Source organism: Strix uralensis, chromosome 1, assembly GCF_047716275.1.
Source record: "Strix uralensis isolate ZFMK-TIS-50842 chromosome 1, bStrUra1, whole genome shotgun sequence".
NCBI classification, from domain to species: Eukaryota; Metazoa; Chordata; class Aves; order Strigiformes; family Strigidae; genus Strix; species Strix uralensis.
The window spans coordinates 75,021,823-75,042,959 of NC_133972.1; the positions used below are offsets into that span (position 1 = coordinate 75,021,823).

The following is a 21,137-nucleotide window of genomic DNA, read 5'->3' on the forward strand; positions in this document are numbered from 1 at the left end:
TTACCCCTAATGGCAGCAGGTATGACTGAGTATAAAGCAAGTTAAATAAAATAAAGTTGTTTTTCAGACCACAACTATGTAAATCAGGGTATTTTTTTGGTGGAAAGCACTATTTAACATCTCAGTTCCCAAATATAGTTATTTTCGTGAGCATTTAATGCTAGCACTTTGCATTCTTTAATATAAGTGATTTGGAATTTCTACTCTTACTATCGAGCACAAAGATGCCATGAGAACCATGAATGGTAAGAGGACTAGGGGAAGGAGGAGAGGCAATCTGCCAGCCCTAACCCAGGCGTGCTACACAACAGGATGTTTCTTCTCCAAGGTACTTCCTTCGAAACCGATGCTAGTTTCAACATCCATGAGTTACCAGTTTCCCCTGTTCTCACACTGACACTGGACCACCTGAATCAGAAGTTATAAGATTTACATCTAATCACAGCAAAAACAACAAACAAGAAAAATTAAGATTTGAGCTAATATCCCTAATTTTCAAGTTGGGAAGCATTGCAAGTAAAAACATAACCTTGTTGCCATCACTTAATAAAAATGTAAGAAATATCACTGCAGACCCATTTCTGTGTCACATTCTTCCATTTCGTGATCATGTTTAGAACTACCATTTAGGAAGCCATTGGATGAAGTCTCAGCAACCCCATTGGAGTAGTGATCTGTTTCCATGTCTACATCATTGCTGAAAAGAGAGTAATAAATAAAAGTTTTACTCATATTTAAGTACTTAGGATTATCTTCTTCACAACTTCAGCACAGTACTTCCTCATCTCCGCTACTGAAAAGCTGTTTTTAAATACTGTTGGCCAAGTTAGACCACAGCTTTTTTTCCACAGCAAATGGTGATACCAGAGCACCAGGGAAATCTTAAGGCTCTCTCAGCTAACATTAGCATTCAGTAAAATAACATTTGCAGATGCTGAAAAATTAAACATGTCCACCATTATTCAAGAGTAAGCAGTATAACACTTTCTACATACACACTAAAAAGTTCTTACCTTGTTTATGTATCTGTACATACATAGAGCTGGAGAAAATACACTACTCCCACTTTTTTTTTTTTTTTTTTAAACACAGTGAACTCAATATACAGCCTACTTTGAGAATATCATATTTAGGTAAGTAGTTCTTTCAAAAAAGTCTTGATCTCTCATTTACTCTCAGTAGAGTTACAGGGAAAAAGAATAAAAACCCAAAGCAAATACTGAGTAAACCAAGACACTGAAGAGATGCTCTGAGGCAAATTCAGAGCATACAACTCCTCACCACACTTTGCTCACAGCATGTCACAGAAGGACTTTTAGAAAATGCCAGCACAGCTTCAGGGACCAAGCTTTGCACTCAAGTTACATCCCAGCCTGTTCTATTTCATCATGGAGAACGACAACCTAAAACCTCTCTCAAGACCAAAAAGATTCGGTTTTTAAGTTTAGTAGCTTGCTTCTAAGCAACCAGAAGTACTCAGCTTCCTTTGAGGAAGGAAACCAAAAGGCCTCTCTGACTGGGCAACGCTGCAGCCAAGGGACTGTCTTCCTCCTGTGAAAAATCTCAAAGTTGCCTGGACACTGCCAGGCTTTTTGGCAGAGGCAATTGCTGATGTAAACTCAAATCACGAAGTTAAAAAATAAATTGTTACTCTTACTTTTTTTCCCCAATCATCACTATCCAACTGAAATACTTTTAGTTATCACTACCACATCATCACATCCTAGTTGGTAGTTTTGGGAACACATCTTGGACAACGCAGCCGAGTACTGTTGTATTTCACGTCAAATTAGGTTCTGCTGCATCTGTGCAATGCAGAGCTTAATATTTACTGGTTATGAATAACCATATTAACCCTGGTTAATACAGCTATTTTCATTCTCTGAATTGAATGTGTTTGCACAAGCGACAGTGATGGGAGTAGGCAAACAATTCTTGTGTGTGCAATGGAAGGGAGTCCACATTTCCTATGCATCTCAATTGTGTTTACTTTGCAGATACTGCCACAAATGGAGAGTATCTGAAAAACTTTTCATTACCTACATGCAATGTGCTTAAATCAACAACAGTGGCTTAAATTAAAATCCCAAGTGCCAGAAAGCTAGTTAATCTTCACGATATAACTTCAAAACCGACCATAAATAGCTATAAGCAAGGTAATTTATTTTTGTCCATTGCATTTCTTTAACCAAACAGGAGAAAACAGTCTATTGAGCTTGAGAAGTTAAAATAAAACCAAAGCACACTAGAGTGACCACAAGCTGCTGGCTTCTTACACTAAATGTTTTAATTGTCTTTGAAAAAAAAAAAAATTCACATCAAATCCCACTGAAAACTCTTCTCTGCAATACAAGCACATGGACAACACAAGCCTTAATGTAAGTTAGAAGCATCTGAAGTTTATTCACCTGGAATAGCTGTTAACCTGCTGTGATCTTGATACATTTATGTTGTTGAGCTCTGGTACATTCAAGCTGGTGGTCGTGTGTTTACTGTGACAGTAAGATTGATGCGCTTTATTTGATATTACTCCATTACTGCAACTACTTTCAAACCCTGAAAGAAAGTTTAAGTAATTGTAATCATCTACAAACTCATTTCTAAATACCTATTTATAGCATTGAAATAAGTATATCTTAATTGTTCCTGGTCAGTAAACACTAGATTTGCCAAACCAACCCAAACACCTAGCATTCGTGTTTCAGGTATTTGAACCTTCAAGGCTTCTACAGTGCAGAAGTTAAGCATTATTTAACAAATACTAGCATGCTCATGAGAAGGTTTGTCAGTTGTACATACAGCAGTAAAACAGAAAACTGCATCAATGTAGAATAATTTTTTAGAACTGATACATTGTTTCTGAAAGATCTGAAAATCTTTTCTAGGCCACTGTAATCATTATGAATGGAAGCAGACATGCATCTTACTAATTCTTAATCACATAATTCTCTTGATAAATATGCAGTAAAATTCAGTGCTGAAAATATTTTTACTCATTGCTACACTGAAATACAACCTCCCTCCTTCCCCATGTAGTTCTTCTGTTAATATTGTCCTTTGCTAAATAAAATTACACCAATCTGTGAAATTATGATGTCTGGCTAAAATCTCTTCTGACTATTCTAGAATATAATCAAGAAACTACTATTTGAAGCAAACATGTAATTGCCAGTTCTATCAAGCCCAAAAGCAGGAGCTCCCTAGTATCTTCTAATATAGAAACGGGTCACTGCAAGAGCTTCCTATACACAAAAGCTGCTGCCATTCAGGAAATCCCAAACCTCAATTCTAATAATACATTCATCAACTCACTTAGTAAGTGGTGCTCCTATTTCCAAACTTAGGAAGTTAGAGGTACTTTCTACCATACATCCCAATAACCACCTGAAGAACAAACAAAAACCTGAGTGGACCTCCACTCAGTCTTGACAGAGAGGGTAAGGAAAGCGAAGCTGCTGCCTTTCCAAGGGCAGCAGGTATTCTGGTGGCCAGGCTACACTGGCTTCCCACTCAATCCCACCGAAAGAAAAAAATAAAGAAGCCCCCAGTCAGCTCCAGTTTGAATTTAAGAATGAAACAGAAGTGAAAGTTGATGGCCTCTGCTACTCTAAGAGTCTTGGCTTCAAAGATGACACATTCAAGTACCATTTTAACATGCTCAACTACTTCTCTGCAGGGGTGCTTTGGAAGGCGGAGGATCTCCCCACCAGCATGGGGCACCTCTGAGCATTCAGGGCCTCCCACGGAAGCTTCACCATCACCTAGATGCTCTCAGATCGGTTTCAACTCTGCAGACTGAAATTCAGCTGCCAGCAGAAAGCCTTTCACCTAACTCCACCACCTAGCTTCTGGTGTTTCCTACACAAGAGCAGCTGTTCCTGCTGTTCCATAAACACCACAGGAAATGGATCGTATACACCACTTACTGGATTTAAACCACTTTGCCCAAGCCATAAATTATCACTGAAAGGACCGCAGAAATTTGTGTCAGAACCTTCCATCTCCTGGAAGCAAGCATTTCTCTGAAACTGGCAACTTAGAAGTGTCAACCTACTATGCAAACCCTTAGTAAAACCAAGAGCACATGCAAAAAAGATTTGAATCTATTTATACACTTTCCATTTCCCCAGTGACTGAGAATCACATATTTTAATCATTAAAACTGTACTTTTATACAAAGCATTCAGTATCATCTCTTAAGTAAACCAAATTGTCAGTCTGTATTAGTAACTTCTCCCAATACTTAATTGTAAAAAAAAAAAAAAAAAAATAAATAAAATCTACGTGGTGTAGTCTATCCAAATCTATGTGGTATATCCTCCACATCAACTTACCAGCAAAGTGTGTGCTGCTCCCTTTGCCTGTTGCCAGATTGTGAATATTCATTCCGTGGCTGGGACTCATGCTAGGACTACTGAACGATCGTGGACTAACAGGGTAACTATCTTGAGATTTTGGACTGTGGCCTCCCAAGCAACGCACTTCGCTGTCTGTACCATTCACCATCTCTATAAACTGGCGCACCCTAAACAAAAGGCAAAAAGGTTTAGCTAATAAAACAATTCACACATTTTAATTTACCAACGATAGCAATGATTAAATTTTAGTGTTAAGTATACAAAAAGTCTGACTCAACAAAATGCTGGATGTCAGTACCATTCATCAATAAGCTCTGCAGTATTCAGCCAAAAATACACAATTACAAAATTTGTGAGGGAGGAGAACAGGAATATTATCCTTCAAGGGCAGACTTTGTCAATAAGTCCTCAAAGTTTAGACAACTAAACTATATTTTCTTGTTTTAACTGTTTTGTTTTATTGGCAGGGGCAAGGTTATTTCTTGAGAAGTCTATGTCATTACGTTGTCATGTCTGTCATTTCTCTCAAAGTAAATGAGAACATAGTTTGACTGTCTGGAACAGTAAGCATTAAATGGTGACTCTTAACATTAAACATTTGCACTAGAAAACAGTTTGAAAAGCAAGCTCATATACAAACCTTCCCTTTAGAGGCTGTTGCTCTTTGTCAATTTTAGGTTAGATAAGGAGGTTTTACTATGGACTTTAAGGAAGCTCAGAACTACTGCTTTATGTTTTAGGCTTGGATAGCCTCAACAGAACAGGCAAAATTTAGAAAGACAGATTGAGAAAAAGATAACATACAGTTGACGTTATCGAGTGAAGTCTTTCATCAAAATGTTCGCATTTTGTGAATTCTGTGATAAAGCTGCAGTACTATCTTGAATTCTGTTCCACACTTGAGCGTGACAGACTTCAAATACATTCCAAGTTACTTAACTGAACATAAAAATTAAAGTGCTTTGTTCTCATAGGAGGTAACAGATTTTTTCCGCATTCAAACACTACAACATGATACAAAATTCTGGAGGATCAGCGCAGCTGGCAGGTGGAAATGCCAGAATGAAGGTGACTATTGTGTGCCTGGGAAGCCAAGAGAACTCTTTGGGATTATGGAATTTCCACAGTCTTAGCCAGAGGTTTCTAGTAAAGTGACATGGAGTGAAACTGCTTATTTAAACTGGTCTTTAAAGTCAGTCACCCATTTGGAGGAACAGACCAACTTATGCCAACAGAACTCTTAACCTTCTTGAATACGATAGTGTATCAGTTTACATTAAGTTTTACTCGATACCCAAACTGATCAAAATTGATTTTGAAAAAATTACGAAACTTAGTTCTAGAGAACAAGTCTACAGTGAGATGTGAATTATGCTGCAAAACAGGACCTTGATGACAAAACCTAGTTAAACAAGTAGCAAGTAATATAGCATAAAAAGAGTGAACTATACACATTTTCTAAAAAACGCTGCTTAACTTTGTTTAAATTTCCGTGAAAGCTTTAAATGAGTAACTGTCTTGTCTGAGAAGGTACTGTGCCATCTATAAACACACATCTGTATAATTTGAAGACTCACTTTAATGCAAATAAGAGATTAGGATTTCTTTCTAGTAAACTTGGATACAACTGTTGTGTTGTTTCAATGGCTTCTCCCATTCTTCCTGCTAAAACCAATTTCTGAATTCCTGTTCACCAAAAAACAAATAAGAGATTAGGATTTTTTTCTAGTAAACTTGGATACAGCTGTTATGTTGTTTCAATGGGTTCTCCATTCATCCTGCCAAAACCAATTTCTGAATTTCTGTTCACCAAAACCAACATCAGTTAAATGGACAGCTTACGGATTAATACATGTAAATTAACGATTACAAGACACTGCAACCATCAGTCAACAAGATTTTTTTCCTCTTAGAAAGAAATAGTGTAAAGAAAGATCATGCTTCCTTAAACTGTTCAGTAGGAAAATTTAAGAACTGCACTCCACCTACATATATCTAAGTACTCAATATTTTTATTTATTGCCAGCATACAACCACTTTGTACTCAAATTGCACATTCAGAGCTAGACTAACATTGCAGATGCTCTTCTGTGATTTATTTCTCATTTTCACACCTTTATAAATAAGCATGTACCAAACTACTGTCACCCAAGAACATCCAAATTGCATCCCACTCCCACAGGTTCAATTTTGACTAAGAAAAAATGTAGTCTCTCTCACCTACAACACATACTTTCAGTCAGGTTACAGTTGACTAAACCTTTCCACAACAGTCCCTGCTTTAGTTGATGCTTCTGTTGCTGTAACCTGGCACAAGTCGCAAACAGCCTCACAGCTCTATCCACCAACAGAGAAATTGATCCAAATGAAAAACAGCCCAACTTAACGGGTTATTTTTCAACCAGAGCAGTTTCCCCACGTGGTACGTCATAGTGTCACACAAACGCTTGTGTTCGTACATCAGGGATTTAAAGGAACGGGGAAGGCGCTGTTTAATCAGGCTGCCAAACAGCACTGCCACAGCAAGTTAGAACTGAACTGCTGTTAGTTCTCCTTGTCCTCTTCCCCCTCACATCTGTAAGCAGGAAAACTCAAATTTGATTTAACTTATAAAGCATTCCCTAAACTCTACCCCTTTTCACAGTTAAAAGTCTAAATGTTTGTCAAGGCTAAGTTTTATATTCCTGTTTGTGACTGACCATTAGTTCTCACAAACGCTCGTTCAGAGACATTACACACATTTGTTTAAGACAGATCACAATTTTCCATTCAAGAGAAAGACAACAGGTAATTTACCACAAGTAATTACCATCAAACAAGTTCCAAAGCCCTAGTGTGGAAGTTCATCTTAACCTGCTGTTCATACGTGTGTAACTTTACATGACAGCAAAGAACTATACTATGGAGTAGTGCTGAAAGGAAATTCTACAATGATGCTTAAAAACAAGTTTTATGTAATATTTGTTTAAGAGAAGAAAAAAAGGATGTAACATGCTTTCCAGCCTTACTTTGTCTATTTTTAATGGAAGCTAATTCTTCTAGCACAGTCTGGTCTGTGGATCTGGCGAATGCCTCTGCTGTTGCACAGTATCCATGGTGAACTAAGTAAGATGATACCATTCTAAAAATAAACAAAAACAAAACCCAGAAACACTCATTAAATACAGGCAAGAAACCAAGAACTTCTTGAATGTAAAAACCCTTTTCTGAAAAAAGTGACTGAAGAATTCTACTTGAAATTCAGAAATTTCTGTACAAGTCAGACAAAAGTAATTCAATTAAGAGCCAGTTTCCTCTTCAAAACACTATACAGAAAAACAATTAAAAAAATCAGTGTATCATTTTATTATGATGAATTTCAATAGGAAAGATTCATCACCCAAAGGTAGGCTCAATTAAAATATTACCTGATAATTAAGGCTTTTTTGCTCATTATGTACACTGAAGTGAAATTTCTGTGCACTCATCTTTTGTTTTCACTGAAGAAATAAAAAAAGCAAAGCCACAACCACCATTTTTCCAAGTGAGATACTAATGAGCCACAAGTTAACCTGGCATGCTGAAGACTGAGAACATGAAGGGAAATTTCCAGAGCCCGAACTATTAAAACTGCCCATTACAACCATGGCAATTTTTCTAAACTCCATCAAATCAGAATGGAAGGGCTTACATTCATCATCATAAACTCCTATTTATTAATGATGTAGATAACTCTTCCTCAAACATCTTCATGCACAATTTTATACATGTTTATCGAAACAGTTAACAAAACTATTTGAACTCGTTTTCAATACCATCTGTAATTTTCTGCACAAGAGAATCTGAAATCATGCAACTATTGACTTTTTTTTCTTTGAATGAACAATATTCAAAGTCTTACTTCTGAATCATTGTTTGCCACTCTCCTTCCCGATCTCCTATCGGAAATCTGTCAATCTGTGCTTGAATTTTGGTTCTCCATTCTCGCATATAGTCTTCAATATCAAATACAAATGGGTGTTGTCCAAAATTAGCGTCCACCACCTCTCCTGGTGTTTGAAGCCCTACTGTAGGGTACAAGTTTGGCTGCAAGAAATTTTTTAGTTAGTTTTTTCCTCTTATTCTAAATCTCTCACTTTTTTTTTTAATCTCTGTAATAATATCCCCACTGCTACTAGTAGTGTGAAGCAGCAAATACCTCTGGATCATCTGTCCAGCAGTTAAAGCAACTTCTACCAATCCAGTAATACAATGACTGATTAATTTTATTCCCAGTGGTCATAATCTTTTTATTTTGAAGTAAGAAAGCCTTACTGATCATTCTCTTTCTAGTCAGAAAATGCACTTTTTAAATTGTGCTACAATTTACAACTTTTGGTTTCAATTTTACAAAATATTAAATACCATTTTTTTAATGATTTTTAAAGACCAGGATTAAAGTTTCTTTTAAAAAGAGAACAAAAATTAAACTTACAAAGTGGACCATTTTCCTTTTGGGGTGAAATAGTTAAAACATCGCTGAATTTTAGTGGTAAGAACTGACAGGATAGAGAACTCATTAGCCTCAAAGTCCAAGTGTAGCGCCTAAAAAGAACTGTAACAGTGCATTGAAGTTCTCGTGAATTCCTGGACTTGTATCTAGAAAAAGACTTTAAAGCATTTATTGTTGTCTCAGTTTATTTTCTGCTTAGAGATTAGGTCTCCATGCAAATTTGAAATATGCCAAATATGAGAAGAGGTAAAATCTGCCTGTTGGGATTAAAGTAACTTTCTTAAATGCAACTAGCATCTCAGCAATGGCAATGCAATTAGTTGGGGTTTTTGGTGGGTGGGGTTTTGTTGCTGTTTTTTAAAATTTATAAATATACCTACATCATATTTACACTGCAGTCAATGGTGGTATACTCTCCACAGTATGGTATAATGGTATGCTGATCTACAGAACTATATGCTAAATACATTAAAGCTATCAGTAAGAAGTTATCAACATGCAGGTCAGTAGGAACACTGACACCCGGTGAACCCAATGACACTGAAGAAAAATACTCTGGTTGTTAAAACCATGCCCAGGCCGATCTTGCCCCCATTTCCACCCATCCCACCTTATTTTTTTTTAAGTAAACCTTGCTCATAGTGTTACCTAGTCTAAACTAATCAACAAAGCACAAGTCTCAAATCTTTTAATGAGATGAAAACAATTGATTCTAATGAGGAGGGGGTCCAGCTTCAAACTTCACATTACAGCATCAGTTTTCCTGTGCTGGTACTGCGTGCCAGCAGGGAGCCCTGCTGGCATCCCACAGACTGGGGACAGTGGCAGTGTTTCCTACACAAAGCACCCAAACTTGGGGCGGGGCTGAGAGGTGCCCTGGGTTATCAACTTCATGTTTCCTTAATATCTGTCCTTGCCTCCTAAGGCCATAGCAAAAAGAGTAGGTGGCCAGACAGAAGTGCATCACACACTGCACCCTAACCAGATTAAATCAGAAATGAAGTGGATGAGAAAAAACCAAAGTAAGTGCAGTATCATGTCTGCACCAGTAGCACAGGGAGCACATTTATAATGATTTTAAGGAGAGTTCAATTTAATTGACTGAAAAGCTAGAAGACTTCAGATATCTGCAGCTTTAATACTTCAGTATGCTTGATCTCATGGAGTGAACAGTAGAGAGAAAGATTTTGAAAATCAGGCATCAAGCATGAGTTACAGTGACCATGTCTTAAGCAGCCAGCCTTTCTGCAAATGATACACAGCTGTACACATATGCACCGTGTTGGTGTTTAATACAGCTTTGACTTTGTACGTAAGGCTTGCACGTGTCAAAGTACGTAGTAACTCCTTGTATGTGTGATTTTCTGCTAAACTTCTATTAGAACTGACTGTTAAAAACCTGAAAAGGAAAACCCTTGTGAGGATCAGTGTAAAAACAAAAAACGTTTTCCTCCAATTAACAAATCACCACTGAAACGATGAGGAGAAATATCTGATAGCAAATTGGTTAAGGAAATAATAATTGTATTTCCAAGAAGCATAATGTAAATGTAAGTTACATCTGAAACATCTGTTTATAAATACAAAGGAAAGCTGTTTGAAAATTCACTTATCTTACCGGTAAATCTGTGAAAGCGATGCCTGTAATGAAAAGAAAATTAAGATTACTTTTCATATGCCTGGATTCTAGGTTCATTTTCTTAAGTGTATCATTGTATGTTCAGAAAACTCACGCAAACCACCTCAGAAATAAGTATGGTGACATTCATGACACTCAGACACAACTGATGTGCTTCAGTAATAAAGGGTAGTATTTGGCAAAAAGTTAATTGTCATTTGAAAGTACTCAATTTGCATCCAAATTCTCAAAACAGGGCATAAGATTCAGCAAACATCATACAGATAGATATGTAGACTAGAAAGTATGAAGATTCTGGCTAGAGATTAGAATTAAGAGGAAAAAAAATATATCTGAAGATAATTTTGCACTTGCATGTCTCAATGCTGCAACACCAAGATTTAACGGTATCCTTTCTTGTTTGCTATTACTTTTCTCTGTAAGTACACATTATCTTTAATTGAGCAGCACATGCCTACGATAGTCCAAACCAGCCTAGTAAATGCTTCACTCTAATCCACACCAGGGTGTTTTGGTTTTCAAACAGAATAGCTTAATATCTCGTTATATAATTACAAGCATCCATCTACCCATAAGACCAAGGCAGTGATTTTACTGTCTCCAGGATTAGAGAAAAATCTGACCTCTATACACTTCAGGAACTTCACGCAATTGGCAGGAGGGGGAGGGGAAGAGAAGCTTTCAGTTAAAAAATAACTATCAGGAAATCTCCTGACAGCCAATTGATAAGAGTATTTCATTATTTCCTTTTTTTGTTGCAGGTGTTACTTGATTTTTTTTTTTTAACAAGTGCATAATGATTCAAATCCACTTACCCCTTCAAACTTCAAATTTATTTTGTATCACTGCCTTTTCAAATTTAAGATTAAAACACAAGCTTTAAACCTTTTGTCCTAAATTCTACCCCTGCTTTCCATCTCCATTCTTCACCAAGATTTCAAATCTCAAGAACATCTGGATTCTTTACTCACATCTTTGATACAAACAAGTAACATACAGAGCGAATGTGTTTCCTCCCATCATATCTCAAAGCTATCAATTTATTTTTTACCTGTCCACCCCCTAACTTTTTCTAAGCTATTACCACTTTCTCTGTTTGGCACATTTTGACATCCAACTCACCCTTTTCCAAAATAACCATGGCAGTAGGCAAGATAGACAAATGATAAATGATGATGGAGTAACATGTAGGTATTGAGGTTTGGGGGGGGGGGGGGGGGGGGGGTGGGTTTGTTTTTTTTCAACGCAGGATTTCACACTTGCATAAATAATCACTTTGCCCTTTTTGTAGCATCAAATCCCTGGCTGAGCCAGAGATTTCCAATATGCTAGACTGCATCTGTGGCCCAGAGAAGAAACACAAATGTCCTCCAAGCCACAATCGCAAAGGAATTCTGGACAACTGGCAACTACAACTCAGCAAGACAGCCAAAATTTCTAATTTCTTTTTCCCCTAAACACAGAATCAATTTTCCTCTGTTAGAAATTCAAGCTAGCAAAGCCCATGACAGCAGAACAGCTGTCAGGTTTCTTTCTGAAATCCATAAAGTGTTTGTCAGGCTCTGTCTATGACAGATGACATTCTACTAGCCTCTCCTCACCTGTGCCATTCTGTTCTTCTCTTTAAACAGATTTTAATCACTTGGAGTGTTGTTTCACAGTTGGCCTAATCCAGTCTGCTTTAAGACTTCACTGAAAGAAAAGGTTCTGCTCCTCCCTTCTTAGCTCTTCTATGCATGTGACTGTAAGGGCAGTCAGAAAACCAGTGTCTCCTTCGTTGAACAACAATCTGATCCAACTTACCTGCAGGCACACTGTTGCTAGTTCCAAAAAGAGAATATGGTTAAGACTACCCTTCTCAGTTTTAACTCAGTTAAATATTAGGGTAAACATAACATGAGCCTGTTATCTCCCATTTTACATATACCCTAAAACAGGGCCAAAAGAAACAACTACACAGCGCATGGTTCAAGTGTCCCTCTGCCATAGGTGTCGAGGTATATAGACTCATTCAATTTAGAAGAAATATTAAATCATGACAGAACAGAATCACAGAAGTGATTATTTGGAATTGACCTCTGGAGGCATCTAAGCCCTGCTCTGAGCAGGGGCAGGAAAACTCGTTAGATCTGTTTGCTCAGGGCCTGAGCAAACAAACAGGCAGTCTTGTGTTGAGAGACAAGGAGAAGAATTTAAACCATGTCCTTCCCCTTACTACTTTCCAAACTTTCCACATGTTTGGCAATGTGAGAAAACTAGAACAGGCACTTCAAGAGTCCCTATCTCAATAACCTCTTACTTCATTTCAAGCTAGCCTCTCTTTTCCTTATCACATTTCTACCCATGACACAAACCTTATTTCTTCTTTCTGAGCTTTATCCTTTGAAACCTCCTACTCCCCTCAGCACAATTCCAAGATCTCTTCCCAAGCCCTTGCCCTCTCAATGCAGGAAGCAGATCTTTTTTTCTTCTTTCTTTACACTCTGTGTATTTGCTCATTAAATTGCATTAAGTAACGGAATTATTATGCATATTGCATGAAAAATTTTAACTCTACCCCCTCCTGACATCTTCAAACTCAGAAATTGTCTCACAGTGTTGCATAATACTAAAATTTACCACAAGGATTTAATGGACTTAATTTTAGCATAACTTGTATAATTCATGGCTTTAGCCCAACTATGCATGACTCCAGACTGGGAATCTAAAAGACACTGTTCTCCAACATATGTTCAAAATAACACCCATCCAACGACAGGTTTTAGCGAAGGCTAGGTGTCCCCCATACAGCAGCAACGAATTTTAGCTATATCCATTCTCCATTTCTCCAATTCTCTTATTACATACTACCTTACAAACATCAAGTATTATTTGTGGCTTTAGTAGTGGAGTTCATAAATGCAGGTCCTGTGGAATGAGATGCTGTGACAAATCCTTCCAAATTCACAAGGAATGTCAGTGCAAGCGGCACACAAGAAATTATTCTTCCCAATTCTTCAATTAATTCATAGATTATGAGACTATTCAAACACTTTGCTCCTGACATGAAGAGCGTTTCAGATTTACAACAGACTTACAGACATAATGTTATCATTAAAGATAACGTTTCTCCATACCCAAGCTGTGTCCATTCTTTGTGTAGAAGCAGGTATTATTGATAAGGTTGACACAACAACCGATGACATCACCCGTAGTAAACGTTGGGCCATAGGGTTGTCCGGTTCCAGAGGAACAGAATGAATGTCCATCATCTCCATGGTAACCATATGAATGTTTATCCCAACCTACAGAACAAAAGCATTTGCAATTTATTCGTTTCCTTTATTATGAAATAATGGAAACGCTATGCAAAGTCAGTATATTCTAAACACGTTAATATGGTTAATTACTATGTTCAGCTTTCTGGTTTCTAAGATTTTGTATCTAACTAACAAATCTGTTTCATTTTAAATAATGACAACTTCTTTTATTAAAATGGCTGAACAGGTAATTCCATTCATAGTACATAACAGGTTATACAAATTCAGGTAACACATTTTTCTCTTTAAGTGAACACACAAAATTATAACTCCAAAAATATAATCAGCTACAATGTTAAAATTTGAAAAGCTATATGCAGATCTGACATGTCCCAGTAAAGCAGTGAAGATTCTCCTGTTCTCCCTTTCATCTTGCAAAACTATTGCTACCATATGTCATAATCAAATTCTTCCTGGCTAAAACCCAAACATGCATCTCTGGGGAAACACATTTCTACTCCTGATTATTCTCAATGACTATTCAGCAGCAAGCAGTCTCTGCATAATAGCAGAATCTCCAAACTACCGTATCACTAGCATTTCTCCCTCTAAAAATTAAAAAAGAAGAAAAAAATTAAATACAGGTGAAAGTCACAGCCAGCAGGCAAATTGTTATGTATGCAAATATGTGCTAATTTTGCAGGTGAAGAAGCTGCAGAACCAGTTAAGAAGCTTCATATTGTTACACTACTCAATGAAATTCACAGCAAGCAATTTTAGTCCGAGCTCATTTAAAAATACCTGTCTCTGCAATTCAATATTAAACAAAAACACATAGAAAAGAAGTAAACTTTCAGGCACCACAAAATACTCCTAATGGATCTGTTAAATGCCTATTCAAAATAATATATAGCATGATCTTAAACACAAATCACCAAATTTCATATTTCTCATACATATATATACACACACATTCTGACTGTAAGAATTTACACTGACAACTCAAATTATTTTTAAACAGTAAAAGGTTGTGGGTTTATTCTTCTTCTGTCAAGCTGCTGTCTAACAGGTTAATTTGAAAGTATTTTCCATATTTAGGCCTTTAATCCATATGATCGGTAGCTTCAGCTGGCACCACATTAAGCATCTCTTGGCAAATTAAATACCCCAAATGACTGCAGTTACATTGATTAGTACTATCTTTGATAATTATTTGCAATGCATCCTAAATCATACTCAAAATGAACTTAATGCCACCCACTAATAATTCATCACCCTTAGCTGGGCTCCCAGTGTAACTGGGACTTGCTGTGACCATAAGGACCTCTACGAGAGCATATGGGTGAGAAAGTAACAATGCAAAAGAAAGAAAATACAGATACTCTAAGGTCAATTCAACGTGATTTTATACTTGGCTAATGGTAATAATTTCAAAAAAAACGTTGGGTTTTTTGGTGGGTTTTTTATGGTGTTTTAGTTTTTTTATTTTTTTTTTTTTTTACACATTTAAACAGCTATTAACCGCCCCCCCCAACTTTAAATATCATACAGAGATACTGCAGACAATGTTAACAAGATTGTCTCTGACCGTGCATGTCAATAACAGTCAAAACTTAAAACTATGCTACACACCCTTACTATTAAGGTTGGAAAGGTAATAGTACGTAAACTGACAGTAGGAGAGCTCACTCTGTATTTGACAGAAAGCTTTTACCATAGTAGCTCATCTTTATTGCTAGAAATTCAGTTTACAAAGCAAGGAAATCTATAGCTTCATTTTTATCATGAAACATGATGAAAATTTTAAAATATATTTGTTTGCTAAGAAGTATTTGCATAACGTTATAAATAACACTGAGTTGAGGGAAGTAGTACAGGAGCAAGCATACAGTAAAAGCTAAACTTTTTAGCTGCAAGCTTTATAGAATTCAGATAACAGATACAACACAGACATGTCATGCTACACTGCCTGTTGCTTACCAGAAGCTTCCCTTCAAGGTCAAGCATATTTTAAAAAATATAATTAACCAAGGTAAGTAACTTATCAAATGTAGTAAATACTGAAACATACCTGGTAGTCTGTTCATGTTCACACCCTGTGCTGAAAGCCCAATTCCCATGTAACTGTAAAAATGAAAGAACAAAAGAAATTTATCTGTCTCTTATAAAAATACATATATGTGGGATATTGCCAAGAAACACTGTGCTGATTAATAAGATACCAATTAAGCTGCTGAGAGGTCATTTAATAGTTGCACAACAGCAAGGGAGCTGAAAAGTAATTCCTAGCATATATAGTTTGATACAGACAGATTCTGTCTCTGCAGGAGGTAAGGACAACTTTACTCTTTTAGGCATCCTGGCTTATTGACGGAGAATAAACCATGAAGTTTGAAGCATGAATGAAGAAAGTCAAAGGTCACGCCTTATTTTGAAATTAGGGGTAAAGCTATACACAGACCAATTTCATAATCTTCAACATACCTCATCATGTTTTTCAGACAATCTGAAATGAATAAATTTACAAAACACATGCAAAACTCTGCAGTCTTTCACCAGTAAAATGCCTTCTTGCACAGCACTTACAGAAAGATCCCACTGAAACATTAAAGGCCTGGATCACAGAGCAGAATGCTATCTTGAGAAATTTACCAGCAGTGTGACTTAGCTGTGGGCAATCTGTTGGCAAACTAGAGGAAGAATATTTTTACTATACTAACCAGTAATCTTACATCTAAACAACTTACAGCTAGGTCAATAAAGTCCAGAAATCAGCTTTACAAAAGGTGGTTTTAATGAAGTCAGTGTCCAGTACAATTGTTAATAATTTAATAGCAAGTACTAGAAAGTTGAAATGAAAAATCTCCCCACCCCCGAATTACAGTATTATTCTGTTTCTTAAGCAAAAGTCATTTCATGACCAAGATGTCAGGAACCCAAAAGAAAAACAGCATAATAAAAAGCTAAGCTTTCACCAATTCCGCTCTGCCCAAAATAAACCACCCCCCCATCAACTAAAGAAAGCATCCAAAAATCACCTGACATTTCCTAGTTTATCAAAACATTCAGATCATTTTGACACTAGTTCAAATTCGTTATCATAGATTTGTCATGAAATAATAAAAAAACTGTTTGAAAAAAATAATATTCACCCATGCCAATTTGAAAATAGTTTAAGTCAACAAACATGACCTTTGTATTCCCATCTCTACAATGCAATTTTTAAGCCACTATTCTACTAGGAAGTACAGTTTAATCTGCTATTTTAAATACATCTCACATAGAACGAAACTGAGCAGCAAATCTCAGAAGTCACATACTTCATTGTGTGCTGGGCTTTCTGCTTTTTCTATCGATCACTTCCAACAGTTACCTTACCTGCTTCTACATTTGATATTTACAAAGCCCTCCTCTGATAATCTCAAGTATGATACCATCTTCCTCCCCCTCCAACATACCAGCATGAAATGGAACCTCGGAACCATATAGCAGATATTACATTTAGAGATACTGAAGAGCTGAAGCAAAGGGCAACAAACAAAATGATTAGTCTTTGCTACATTGCTAATTACGTTACTGAGGCACCACTGCAGCAGCAGAGTCAACAAAACAATTATAAGTGAAAGCAACAAGTGGAAAAGCCTTGATTTTGTCTTAAATAATAAAGGCAGAATTGTTATTAGCATAGTCTGGAGTTTGATGCATGAAGGATTCTCACATAAAGACTGAACATCTATTATTTAAAGTCTCCTGTTAAGAAGAATTTGTTAGAGAAAGGATATTTCTATTAAAAAGTAAATTTAGATAACTCAAAGTTAACTCCATCAACTGCAAAAAGCCCTTCAATGTCATATGAAAAAACCTTAATCCCTATCAAAGTTTCATTTCAGTATTCTTACAGAAACAAGATTAAAGTTACAGAAAAATGTGAAATACTAGATAGAAAATCATCATCTTGGTAACATTTTGGTACCACCTGTTTTTTCTTCCTCACACATCATATCTTCTGAGCCTCCTCTAACTTAGTAACAATTGTAAACAGAGACCCACTGTATTTAATACAGCTGGGAACGAGGATTTGTTACCCACTGGCAACAACTAGAAGGCACTAGGCACTGACACCATCTCAGTAAAACAGATGTTAAACAGTATGTATTTTTCCCTGGGATTCACTTACAACTACTTGGAATGTTAACACCATTTCATCAAGGAGACTTGGTATTAATAGAAACTCAAGCAAAATCAGATTAAAACATTTTAAATAATTAACACATCTACTACAGACATCTTTCAAAAGGAAAACAGAATGTCTACAATTCATGGTTTAGAAGTGAGTGAAATTAAAGGCTCATCGATTAAGGGAATTTATTATTTGTTATAGTTGATGGATAGCTAATCTCATGTTCAACTAGATACAGTACACTATAAACTGAGGGGGAAGACAGCGTCATGACAGATAGGCTTTAGATGTTCTAAAATTCATCAAGAGGAGTTGTATTTATGCCAAACCATTACATGTAACTTTTTTTTCTTCTCCTGGCACCTGTAAGATTCATTGGCTTAAAGAGACCTTTTTGTTTGTTTTTTAAAGAAGCTTAGCCCACATTTAGATCCAGAGTCATTGTTTACAAAAAGATTTGCTTCAGTGGGAGGAATTAGGTAAACTGTCCTCCTGTTTGCTTCTTTAAGGTTCACATATCATGCATCTCAGAATCAGGAGAAGAACAGAGGGGCAAGGGAAAGAGACTCATAGGTTGAGATAAAAACAACTTAATAATTGAAAAAAATAAAGTAATAATAGTAATAATAGAAAATACAAATGAGTAATGCACAATGTGATTGCTCACCACCCACTGACCAATGCCCAGACCATTCCCAGCTAGTGATCCCAGAGAAGAGAGAATCCTGAAACCACAATCCCGGAAGCGAGAGCCACTTCCCAGTAAACCCTCATCTATACACTGAGCACGATGTTGTATGATATGGAATATTCCATTGGCCAGTTTGGGTCTGTTGCTCTGGCTGTGCTCCCCCCCAGCCTCTTGTGTCCCTGCACACTAGGAAGACATACGAAGTTGAAAAGTCCTTGATTTCTTAGCAACAAATAAAAACATCAGTGCATTATCAGCATTCTTCTCATATCAAATCCCCTACTGAATCCAAAACACAGCACTATTGTAGCTACTAAGAAGGAAAAAAAAGTAATTAGCTCTATCCCAGCCGAAACCAGGGCAGTTCAAGATGAAAACGCAGGGCAGCACAACAAATAGACATACTAGCACCCAGGTGCAGTGCAGGCCCAGACTGTTCAGTCAGTTCATGAGCCATTTCCTGCTGTCCTGTCACAGGAGTATGTTTGGCCTAGGAGACAGCCACAAACGGGAAGAACAGGTCCACTTAGACTATGTCACCGCACCTCAGCAGCCCTGGGGAAACAGAGGTGTCAACAACACCAGGAAGCAGCACGCTCACTCGTGACATGTAGCACCTTCCAAAAACGGACATGACACTCCATGATTTGAGAGACCGGAGAGGGCGAATAATGGTTTGGTTCTGATGCCACCTCCCTCATCACTTGCCTCTGTACCTGCAGACGGTGCCTCCACCTCAGCTCCCCACCCGTAAATATCCTTGGCTGCTGCAGTGGGAGGATCACTTACCTAGGCAAACAGAAGGAAGTAGCCTGGGACCCTTTTTATTAAGAAGCCCCTCTCTCGGAGCATTTCAGTCCCACTGGTTGCTACTCATCACCTCATTAAAGTGCTCAATTCTTACAGGAGCTCATAAAATTACAAACAACATTTAAAACCACTCATGGAATATATGAAATCAACCCCTGAGAGATTGAAAGAAGATACTGTGGCTGAAAACCGATTTCCAGTGCAGCCAAATTGGTATTAAGGACCATTTCAAATTGTGTTTATTCTTGTTCAGTTCATTAAAGATATAGATTACCATTTTAGTGTCTCAGCACATCTTCTAGTTTACATTTCACAACTGCAAGTCATATAGAAATTCTTAGTAATACTATAAAACTACAGAGTTTAAAATTTGCTGAAGATTCAACTTTTTGCCACAAAGCAAAAGAAAAGTCAATGTCAAAAATACAGGCACTACAATACCTTTTTTTTTCCCCACTAACAGACCAAAAAGCCTAAGCTTCTCTGCAGCGAAATGTATAAGCAGCAGCCAATTCACAATAACTATTTTCTGCTCAAGCATCTTTCCAGTCAAAGAGCTAAATTCACATTTTTGCTGGAGCCTAAAGTTTCTAACTTGGATGCCTGAATAGACTAAGTGTGAGAAATAAAAAAACCAGAACCAAATAGAAAGAAAAAATAGCAACAAGAGACGGTACAGAACTGAAGACTGCTAAAACATAAGGAAAAAGAAAAAAACCCCCAGAAGTTCATATAAAAGATGCACAATTCTGATTTTTATTTGAAACTGTTCTGTTAGATCTTTTAGCCACTGTATTGAAGGTGTATGGAAGAGCTTTCAACAGGGAAGCTGATAATAATCAGAATTCAGGTTAATTATATTCTATCCTGCCCGTTCCATAAAGATTGTATTCCTCTTTATGGAACGGGCAGAATAGAATATAATTAACTTGAATTCTGATTATTATCAGATTATTATAATAATCTCAAAAACTATACCAAATTGCAGGTGCCTCAGAAATCTTACTAGTGGCTAAAGATAAATTTAAGTACAAAGTAACCACTTCTCTAGTTAAAAGAAAAAAACAACAAATATTCCATACTGTATTTGTAAAGACAAGTAAAGTAATTTAGCATATCTTAAAGTAATAGCCTCCCTACAATAGTGCACTACCAACCTGCTATCTGCAAAGAGTGAAACTCCTTTGGACTTTCACTGTTCCCACCTGTTCTATTAAAGACAGTATAACCTGGGGGACTGCTACATAATGCTTTGAAATCCAAGCTCTTTTGGTGATGATGAAAGTAAATAATCAACCTGGTATCTCACTACCTACATGCTATACATTTAAAGAAAGAATCTTCAACCATATGGTGTTAAAACCTAAGTTACCATAATATCTGTAAGGAACCTGAGTCCAAGTGCTCACAGATGTTTATACCCATAGAAGAGGCAACTGAAAACATCCTAATGTTTCAAATGCACTGACTACTAAGAAAAGTAGAATTAACACTCTGAAAAAAAAGTAGGCTATACAACAGGTACAGTTAGTTTTACTATCAAGTTTGTGTCTTAGAAAAGGCTACAAGTAGAAAAAAACTGCAACATCTTTAAGAACTTTAAGACTAAATGCTCTTCTAAAGGGCTTTCACAACTGACTTGCAAGGACATAAAAAGTTTGAATAATGTTCTGTAGTTTTCTACACTGTCTTCACTGACACTGTACTGTAAGGTCAGAAATACAGCACACTAAAAATGTATGTAAAGTT

At 36.8% G+C, this 21,137-nt stretch overlaps 1 protein-coding gene across 2 annotated transcripts in view; it reads right to left on the bottom strand.

Annotated features, from left to right (window-relative positions):
• RANBP9 (RAN binding protein 9) overlaps positions 1-21,137 on the bottom strand; it is a 41,541-nt gene that overhangs the window by 4,097 nt on the left and 16,307 nt on the right. The window contains exons 3-11 of one of the 2 annotated variants that reach the window (XM_074871115.1): positions 15,779-15,831; positions 13,585-13,752; positions 10,448-10,470; positions 8,239-8,423; positions 7,367-7,479; positions 5,936-6,044; positions 4,335-4,525; positions 2,409-2,556; positions 624-697 (exon numbers count right to left, since the gene is read on the bottom strand). In XM_074871115.1, the coding sequence (XP_074727216.1) occupies positions 624-697; positions 2,409-2,556; positions 4,335-4,525; positions 5,936-6,044; positions 7,367-7,479; positions 8,239-8,423; positions 10,448-10,470; positions 13,585-13,752; positions 15,779-15,831 (1,064 nt within the window). Of the gene's footprint in view, positions 1-575; positions 698-2,408; positions 2,557-4,334; positions 4,526-5,935; positions 6,045-7,366; positions 7,480-8,238; positions 8,424-10,447; positions 10,471-13,584; positions 13,753-15,778; positions 15,832-21,137 lie in introns of both variants that reach the window. The other variant, XM_074871106.1, reaches the window with a different exon arrangement.